Genomic DNA, 10,896 nt, shown 5'->3' with positions numbered 1-10,896 from the left:
CAGACCTTTCTTAGCAATAAGGAAGGCTTTGATTGAAGTTTAAAAAGGGGAACTAACTATGAGGGTTCAAGATCAACAAGTGAATATTGATGTTTTTAAATCTATGAAGTTCCCTCATTTAATTAATAGAGACTAATTTTGATTTTATCTCGAAGAAATTATAGTGGAAAGATTTAAGGAAGAATTGTTAGCAAAAATTAAATTGAATAAGAATTTGAGGAAAATGGTGAAGACTTAGATTAATCTATTCAATCTACTTGAGAAAATTCTAGAATGTTTAGAGAAATGTTTGAGACCTTAGATACTTTATTTTTAAGAAGAACTTTAAGACCCTCTATAGAGGATGCACCTATTTTAGAGTTTAAGGTTTTGCTTAGCCATCTTAAGTATGCCTTTTTTTAGGTAAAAACTCAACTTTGCCTTTGATAATTTTCTCACACTTAAAAAAAATAGGAAGGCAAATTTATTAGGGTTTTAAGATATTATAAGAAAGTTTTTGGGTGGTCTATTATTTATATAAAAGGAGTAAGCCCAATAGTATGAATGCATAAGATTTTATTGGAGGCTAACTCTATACTGAAAGCTAATCCTCAAAGTAGAATAAACCCATCTGTGAAAGTGGTTGAGAAAAAGAAAATACTTAAATGTCTAGATGTTTGAATTATGTATCCCATATCAAATGCTACTCCTATCTCTTTGTTTGGCTAACTTATATATATATATATATATATATATTAACATTACTGCCTCACTTCCCTGCTCCACTTCCTCTGTCTTTAACAAACTTGTGTACGGTACTATTGTGAGTTGTTGATGGTCTGTCAGATAATCTACACCATCAAATGAATTCGCCTCTTTATATTATAAATGAGAATGAACAGGACGACAACAGGTAAGCTCTAACAGCATAAGGTTTCTTCCATCTGTTTTCTTTGATTCTTTGTGCATGTCTCAAGAAGAAGACAGTCAGCGTCTTCATGGTATCAGAGCTCAGAAGGCGCTTGTAGAAGGCAGGAAAAAGTCCTGTGCACTCTTCTATCGCAATGGTGAACAACGAGTCCTCTGCTACTTCATCTGCTCTTCCCCAACTAGTGGCTACAAATACCACCATTCCCTCTGAACTCAAGTTCCTGATGTCAAATGTTAAAACAGTTCTCAATACACAACTGGCAGCAAATAACTACCCAATTTGGCACCAGCAGATCTACAAGCTTTTCGCTGCCAATGGTTTCAGTGGATACCTCGACGGTTCCATATCTAAATCGATGAGGCACATTCATGGACCAAATCAAACAGTAACCCCAAATCCATCTTATTCCGCCTGGATGATGATAGATCAGAACTTGTCCTCAGCTTTTTTATGCACAATTTCAGCATCTATCTTACCGTATGTGCTCAACCTAAATACTTGCCATGAAATCTGGTCCACATTGGATAGACGACTCTAGTCGACGAACATATCTCGCTTTCTACAAATTAAAATGAGTTACATCAGATCAAGATGAAGGATCATAATATTATACAGTATTTGACAGAGATAAAATAAAAGGTCGATGCCATTCAAGCAGCGGGTAGCACTATAGATTCGGAAGACATCATACTATACACGCTTAATGGCTTGCCTTCCACATATAATGGCTTCAAGACAGCCATCCGCACCAGAGCAGAACCAGTTGATCTGGATGAACTTTATTCTCTACTATGTAGTGAAGAAGTTAATGTTCTTTTCGAACAGTTAACTAAGCTTATAGTTCAAATCCTACTACCGACTCCTCATTTTCCTTAAATTCTATTCAAGGACGATTTTGTGGTCACGGTAGAGAGCGATCTTCTGTTCGTGGAGGTCACAACTCCAATACTCCAGGTAGTGGAGGTGGACGTCTCTCCTCTCCACATATTGAATGTCAAATTTGCCTTAAACCTGGACACTCTGTTTCCACCTGTTGGCATCATGAGAATTTTGCTTATCAACCACAGCAGCCGCAAGCCTTTGTTGCTCATGATGATACCTGCAATGCTGACTGGTTTCTGGACACGGGAGCCTCTAATCACCTAACTTCTGATATAACTCAACTACAGTCAGCTCAACCGTATTCAGGACTCTCTCAAGTGCAAGTTGGCAGTGGACATCATTTGTCGATTATGCATTATGGATAGGGTATTTTACCTACATCTCCCAGTAAGCTTTCTCTTCCTCTTATCTTACATGTTCCTCATATTACTCACAACCTTCTCTTTGTGAACCGTTTAACTCATGACAATCCATGCTACATTATTTTTAACTCTAATGGTTTTATCATTAAGGATTCCAAGAATCATCAGACGCTACTTCAGGGATCCTCTCATCAAGGATTCTAGCCAGTTAAATCTATACCAACTCCACAAGATAAGTCCGAGTTTTCTATTCCTGCAAGTTGTTGAGTCTAGTAATTAGGTTGTTAAGCCTAAGTGAATGTCCCAAGGCTAACCAAGAGGGGGGGTGAATTGGCAATTTAAAAAATGTAACTTCAACTCTTCATCCTGACACCAACATCTCGGGCATTCCTCACCTTCTACACAAAAACTCCTGTCTACTGAATTTCTTCCTACGTCTAGTTCTGCTCCCTGTGATGCTTGTGCTCGGGCAAAGAATCATAGAATTTCCTTTTCTACAACTGTACCTAAAACTACAAAATATTTGGAACTTATACACACTGATGTATGGCGACCTTCCCCATTTTTGTATGTACAAAATTTCAAATATTGCGTAGTTTTTGTTGATGATTATACCCGGTATACATGGGTTTACCCACTTAAATACAAGTCTAAGGTGTTTTCAAGCTTTCTTCATTTTAAATGTTTGGTTGAACGACAATTTTAATTGCCGATTAAAATGTTACAATCGGATCATGGTGGTGAATATTTAAGCAACCAATTTCAATCATACTTACGTTCAGTTGGTATCTTTCATCGTCTTTCTTGCCCTCACACACTACAGGAAAATGGTGTCGCTGAACGCAAGCACAAGCATCTCCTGGAAACGACCCGAGCACTTCTATTCCATGCTCATATTTCGCTCAAATATTGGGTAGAAACTCTACTTACAACCATATACCTTATCAGTCGCTTACCGGCATGTCATCTTCATAAACTCTCTCCTTATCAGCTACTGTACAACATTCCTCCTATATATAATCATCTTCGACTACTAGGTTGTCTCTGCTATTCTTAATCCCCACCACCCAACGTCATAAACTTCAACCTCGTTCCCTTCCGTGTGTCTTCATGGGTTATGATTCTCATTCCAAAGGTTACAAGTGTCTTCATCTTGACACTGGCGTCTTTACTTATCTAGACACGTCACATTCTTTGAACAACATTTTCTCTTCAAAACACTTAACTCCCCCACTGTTAAACCGCCTCACCTTCCTGGTGGAACACTCTCTGTGCCTTCTACTAACCATCCTCTACTTCTGGTGCCCAGTCCATCAACTTCCACAATGAGCCAATCTTCTCAAGACAACCGTTCTCATCAAATAATAACCAACTCAACCTCTACCTAGGCTGCTTCTTCATTTGCATTACCACCTCCTCCACATGAACCTATTCCCTCTGAATTTCCCTCCCGTCACCACATGTTAACTCAGCAAAAGACGGGTCACTTAAAGCCAAAACAAATTTTCAATTTACTCAATGTCTCGGTACCTTCCTCTTCAACCTCTTTCACGGAAGCTAGCAAGCACTTACCCTAGCGACAGGCTATGTCCACTGAATTTCAGGCTCTACTCCAACAAGGCACTTGGACACTTGTTGATCCCAAACCAAACCAAAATGTACTTGCTTGTAATGGTTGTTAAAACCAAATTGAATCCTTATGGCTCCATCTCTCGGTATAAGGCTCGACTTGTAGCACAGGGGTTTAAACAACAGTTTGGCATTGATTAGACTGATACATTTAGCATAGTGGATAAATTCCCCACCATCCACCTATTGCTTATTATTGCTACAACTCATGGATGGCTGACCTACCACTTAGATGAATCCAATGCGTTTTTACATGGCAAATTAGATGAGAACGTTTTTATGAAACAACCACAGGGATTTCAAGATCCACAGCATCCCACACATGTCTGTCAACTGCATAAAGCCATTTATGGTCTTAAGCAATCTCCGAGGCGATGGTTTACAACCTTCTCGACTGCCCTCCTAAACTATGGTTTTACACCCAGCACAAATGATCCATCTCTGTTGATGTTTAATCACGGAAATGACCACATGTGTTTGTTGGTATATGTAGATGATGTGTTACTTACTGGAGATAATCCCACAGCCATTAAAACGCTATTGTCTTGGCTCCATTCCTGCTTTCACATGAGGAATCTTGGCCCTGTTCAACATTTTCTCGGCATACAAATTTCATATCACAAGCCAGCTATTCATCTATGCCAATCCCGGTATATTGCAGAAGTGCTTAATAAAGCCGGTATGCTTCACTGTAAACCAGCTTTAAGCCCCCTACCTATCAAACTGCAATCTTCTGACGATACATCGCCTGTATTTCCTCAAGCCAACTTGTACAAACAGGTTATGGACTCCCTTCAGTACATCAAACTTACTCGTCGAGATGTTGCATTTGCTGTGAATTACCTCTATCAACATATGCACAAACCATATCAAATACACTACCAATATCTCAAGAGAGTCCTTTGGTATCTTAGTGGTACAATTGAGTATGTTCTGCCGATTACAGCATCCGAACTACAGCTTCAAGCAATTGCTGATTCGGACTGGGCAGCTAATCCTACTAATCGAAGATCCATTTCTAGTTTCTGTGTATTTCTCAGAACAAATCTACTTTCTTGGTGTGTTAAGAAGCAGCCTACTGTTGCACGGTCCTCAATAGAGGCTGAATACCATGCTCTAGCGGCTGCGGCTGCAGACGTAGTATGGCTTCAACGATTGCTTGCTGACTTTCATGTCTCTTCGTCATCTCCAACACCTATTCATTGTGATTATGTTTTGGCTCTAGCATTGGCCAACAACCCAGTATTTCATGCTCACACCAAGCACATTGAGGTTGATTATCACTTCATTCATGATTGTATACAGGCTCAACACACCTTTGTCCATCACATTTCTACTACCTATCAAACAGCAGATATTTTTACTAAACCTCTGTCCTACAAGAGGTTCCAGTCTCTGTGCTCCAAGCTGACAATTTTTACAACATCGTCATCTTGACGGGGGGGATTAGCACTACTTATGGGGGGGGGGGGGGGGGTATTAGCATTACTGCCTCACTTCCCTGCTCCATTTCTCCTGTCTTTAACAAACTTGTGTACGACACTATTGTGAGCCATTGATGGTCTGCAGATAATCTGGACCATCAAATATATTCGCCTCTTTATATTATAAATGAGAATGAACAGGACGAGAGCAGGTAAGCCCTAGCAGCATAAGATTTCTTCCATCTGTTTGCTTTGATTCTTTGTGCAGGTCTCAAGGAGAAGACAGTCAGCATCTTCATATATATCTTTCCCCTCCTTAGAATCTAATATGTTATATAACTCATTAAAAGCTAAGAATTTTTCATCACATAATGCTTTTTAGATTTCTTACGTGACTCTTTATATCTTCCAAATTAACAAGATTTTTACATCTAAACCAATTTTTATATCAAATCTTCTTATTTTGTATATTTTCTTGTACATTTGAAATCCACCACTAACTATTTTTACTATTAGTGTTTTTCCCTTTGATACTCTAAGCATATCTTTTGTAATATTTTTAATATCACTAGTCATTTTTTCACATAATATTAGCATCCTCATACACAGACAAAATCTTAAGATTTAAAATCTTACTCTAAAAAATATTTTGTTAATATTATTTAAATGTCCACATCTAATCCTAGAATATTGCTTTAACTTATTTTTTTTAGCCCCTTTATCTTAAAGTCCAAAATTAATAAGCAATGTTGGATATATAAACTTTCACTCGAAATAACTTTACAATCTTTGCAATATAAACGAACTAATTTTATTATAAGAAAATAATTAATCTAAGATTTATTATATCCATTCTTATAAGAGATGAGATGCTCATCTCTTTTCTTATAAGTGATGAGGTTCTTATCTTTCTGAGTAGTGGATAAATAAATAAAAAACTTTTATTTGATTTATCCACTACTCAAAAAAGAAAATTTGAACATTATGCCAAATAATAATTTTTGGATGAACCATACTTTCTTAGAGCTTATAATGAATCATTAGAAGATGTGTCCCTGAAGAAAAAGTAAAGCTTATAATTAGGGAATGTCATGAGTCATATTATGGAGGACATTTTAGAGGATTTATAACTGTTTCTAAGATTCTCCAATCAGATTTCATTGTCTTACATTATTTAAGGATGTTACTAAATATGTTAGGAAGTAAGTGTGATTAATGTCAAAGAGTAAGCAATATTTCTAGAAGAAATGAAATTCCCTTGAATTATGTTTTGGAAATTAAGTTGTTTGAAGTTTGGAGATTAGATTTTATGGGACCATTTGTGTAATCCAATGGGTGCCACTATATTCATATTATTATTGACTGTGTCAAGATAAATTGAAGGAGTGGAAACCCTTAGAACTAATGCTCATGTTATGCTTAAATTTAAGATAATAGAATATATTCTCTAGATTTTAAATGTCTAGAGTATTAGCTATTGATGGGGGAAGTCAGTTCTATAATAAGAGAGTAGAAATAATATTTGGAAAATATGATATTCACATTGGGTTACAACAGCTTATCATCCCCAAACTAGTGGCTAAGCTAAAATAAGCAATAGGGAGATTTAGAGAATTTTGTAGAAAATGGTCAGTACTAATATGAAAGACTAGGCTATTAAGTTTGATGATGCACTTTGGGCATATAAGACTACTTTTAAGACCCCTATTGGAATGTCTCCCTACAGATAAGTATTTATAAAGTTTGCCAACTCCCTATACAATTAGAACAAAGGATTTTTGGCCCGTAAAAGAATAAAATTTCAATCTTAAGGGAGTGGAAGAAAAAATATTAATACACTTGAATGAATTAAAAGAATTTAAAAATGAGGCTTGTGAAAATGTTAAAATCAATAAAGTTAAAATTAAAAAATGGCATGATCATATGCTTCTTAAGAAATAATCCACCCCTAGACAAGAGGTTTTTCTGTTTAATTCTAGATTAAATTTATTTTCAGGAAAATTAGAGTTATGGTAATCAAGACTATTCAGTGTTATAAAAGTATTTTCCTATGTAGCTGTTGAAATTTAGGATAAGAAAAGCTTGCACATTTTTAAAATCAACGGCCATAGATTTAAGCCTTATATAAGAAGGGATATTAATGGTATAAGAAATAGCATTAATTTGGTTCATCCTCAAAAAAGAATAATTGGTATGATCTGATTAAAGATCATAAATTTAGCCATGATGGGAGGCAACCCAATTGTGTTATTTATTTGCTTTTTTTAATAGAATTTGTTGTTTGTATTTGATTATAGATTCTATTTAGATATGCTTAAATTATTTTGTTCTATTATTTAAATTTTGAAATATTCTTCTATGCTTAATTGTTGAGTATTAACCTTTATATAGTGCTTGTATTTTGATTGTTTATTTAGCCAAATAAAAATAATAATAATAATTTATTTAAAATTAATATAATAATAAAACCCTAAATAATAATTTGAATTAATAATGCAAAATAATTCATAATTTAAACAGGTTAATAATTAACTAATATAGATCGCTAAGTTATTGACTTATTTTGAATTTAAAACTTAGACAATAATGCATTGACTTTTGAATTGAAGAATGAGTGATTGGGTTTAGTAAAAAGAAGTGAGTAGCTTAAATTAGAAAGTTTAAAGTAAGTCTAAATATAGAAGTAGTGATTTTTTTTTTTTTAAATAAAACTAATCAAGCAGCAACAAGTCCGAAATCTCAAACAAAGGCCACCATTTTCCGACCAAAATGAGAGAATATAAATAGAAATGAGAAATTGAGACTCACAAAATGACGACTTGCGCACAAAAGAAGGCGCCGTACATAATCATTTCTTTATTAGTTAGCTTGCAGATAACTGTTAAATTTCATAGGGATAATAACAAATTAGGCCATTATTCTGCAATCATTATTCTCTAGCTCTAACGGGAAAAAAAACATAAATGAAATGAAATTATGTAAAAGAAGAAACAGTGGAAACTCTTTGCATGCCAGAAAACGATGAGGTACGTAGATGCAATGCAACAGTTGGTGCCTAAATAAAACGCACCACTCACTGTCACTGCTATACTTCAACCATGAAGAATCTTCTTGGGATCCAATTCCCCACTGCAGTAGCTAGACGGAACACAAGAGATAACCAGACTGCCTGTCCATTCTTCGCCTGGTTTCAGTTTAAGAGGTTCCTCAATTACAGCCGGCGCCACGCACAGCATACGCTTGTATTCATCGTCGCCAAAATCCGCAATGGCTTTGGCTTTCTTGTCCCAAGGATTCCAAACAACCGCATCTGGCATTCCCTCTTTCCACAGAACATAAGTTCTCCTCTTTTCATGATCTATTATTGCAATCTTGTTAGGCGTACCAACGTAACTCCTGTCAATTTCTGATTCAAATGTAAGAGAATCTCCCTGATCTGTAAAACGCTCCTTATTCTTCAAATTGTCGAGATAATAATATGTCTCCAACCCCTCAACCCGCACTTCACAAATATCAGAAACAGAGAAGTACGCATAGAACGCAAATGTAAATGTAAATGGCTTTCCATTTCTATTGATATTTCTTATGCGTGATACAAGTATAAGATCCCCTCTAGGTGTCAGAGCAACCCTCAGTCGGAACTCATAAGTCTGTGGCCAATATTTGTAGAAACCTTCAGGTGGCTTAAGAACTAAATCAATAAAAGTCCTATAACTGCTTTCTTCCAAAGGTGGTGGAGTTTGATCAATAGCCCAAAATAGTTTCCTCACAAAACCATGGTTTTCATAGTTTTCAAGTCCTCCGACTTGTGGAAAACATATAGGAATGCCGCCCCGTATTCTATTTGGAGGTTCGAATAAAGACTTTCTACTGAGAAAAAGAAGCTCTTCACCGCGATCATTTTTCCATGATGTAACATGTCCACCATATAGATAAACCTCGACGGAGCTTCCCCTAGCCTCCTTTAACACGAACTTGTCCAGGCCATTGTTGCCTTTGCATTGCTGAATGTATGGCTTCGCCACTGCCATCTCTCAAACAAATTTCGTCGATATTTCCCCACTTCCTTCGACGTAATTGCCAATCTCTATTTCTCACCTTTCTTAGTTCCGGTCACAGCACCAGTTAAGCCGCGGAAAAAAAACTAAAAGATATGAGCTGAGAAAGGCCTTTATTTATATAGATGACGCGCACATCGGCGAGGGAAATGCTCCTCCCTCTGCGTAGGTCCAGGACCGTTACGAGTAGCTAATCTCGTGGAATTAGTAATCTTATTAAACCCTAATATAAAATTAATTAGGGTTACTTAAAAATGAAAGCAAAAATGATATTCAAAATTATTAATTATGTACTGAACTAAAAAAAAATATTAAAAACTATATAAAAATTTTGAAAAAAGTGAAAGATGTGTACATCCAAAAATTGGTATTAGATGATGCTCATGCTAATAAGCATCCTAATACTTTAATTCAAATAGGGTAACGTGAGTGAACTAATGCATATGATAGTTCACTAACAAATTTCCAATTTAACTACAAGCATAACTAATCCCTAAATAATATATTATTCATTTCGAATATCAGAATTCAATCTTACACATACACTCATAGTGTATAAGTTCAATATAAGCAATAACAAGCTGGATGATTGATTGGAATAATTATTAAGACATTTCAAATTAGAATTAGAATTTTGATCATTCCAAATTAATTTTAGACTGTGATGTATTATCTTATATTTTAGTACTTTTAAATTATCAATTTTTTCTTTAACTATTAAGTTAATTTATAGATGATTTGTTATTACTTGGGAATAAGTAAGAACTTAAGCCTATGAAAATTTATTAAGTGTAAATTATGTACTATTTATTGTGTTAAAATTTAGTGAAAAATGAGTTATTTTAGTTATGTTTCTACAGGAAATGTTAGGACAAGGAAAAATTCACAAATGTTGAATGAGCGATGTAGCACCCACGGATTTTATGTCGCAGCAAAATCTTGTTTAACACCCCAGAGCTTTATCCAAACATTATAGTTCCAGCCCCTTGGGAATTTAAGGAACAAATTAGCACCCCGATGGATCCAAAGTGAACATCGCAGTGCTCCATAGAGTCATATCATTAGAAATCCAAGCTGCAACACTTTAGTCTCATGAATTTGAATGTTGCACCACCGATCAACATAATTTTGCAGTGCAAGATTGCACATTCAAGCACCATATAGCTCTCAACATTTATAACATTGCGGTGGAGAACTAATCAAAATAAAGAGTCGTGCCGACTTAGCAAAAGATGAATCGATTCAACCATTAACGGTACCATGTCAACACAACACCACAATGAAGCAAGTTTTACAGCACTGAGATGCTAATTCTTTTTATAACGCCGCAATGCCTATATTCTGAGTGTCGTGGCACCTAAGGCCACTTTTTTGCACTTGTTACAAAATAGGTTTTTAGTTCTTTTATTTTAAGGAGAATTAGTGCTGATGGATTTCTATCATCCTTAGTGGAGTTTTATACTATTGAGTGTCTTTCTCTAATTCTACCTTAAGGTAAAACCTAAGGAACACTAAGGAATGTCAAGATACTTGTAGTTGGATATCTTAGCCTAAAATTTATAAGAATATCATTTTGTTGGAGGAAAGAGTGTGAAGAATATCTATTGATCCTTCCTAGTGACATTTCTCCT

The 10,896-nt window shown here is 35.6% G+C and overlaps 1 protein-coding gene across 1 annotated transcript; it reads right to left on the bottom strand.

Moving 5' to 3' along the window:
* Nucleotides 1-8,299: 8,299 nt before the first annotated feature.
* Nucleotides 8,300-9,238, bottom strand: LOC110095795 (putative glucose-6-phosphate 1-epimerase). The gene has a single exon (XM_020821488.2). It carries the CDS (start codon nt 9,236-9,238, stop codon nt 8,300-8,302), a length of 939 nt encoding a protein of 312 aa, XP_020677147.1.
* Between the last annotated feature and the right edge of the window lie 1,658 nt (nt 9,239-10,896).

This window comes from Dendrobium catenatum, unplaced genomic scaffold, assembly GCF_001605985.2.
Source record: "Dendrobium catenatum unplaced genomic scaffold, ASM160598v2 fragScaff_scaffold_1022, whole genome shotgun sequence".
Taxonomy (NCBI): domain Eukaryota; kingdom Viridiplantae; phylum Streptophyta; class Magnoliopsida; order Asparagales; family Orchidaceae; genus Dendrobium; species Dendrobium catenatum.
Note: the sequence above shows the minus strand (reverse complement) of the source record. Positions and strands in the feature narration are given on the sequence as shown.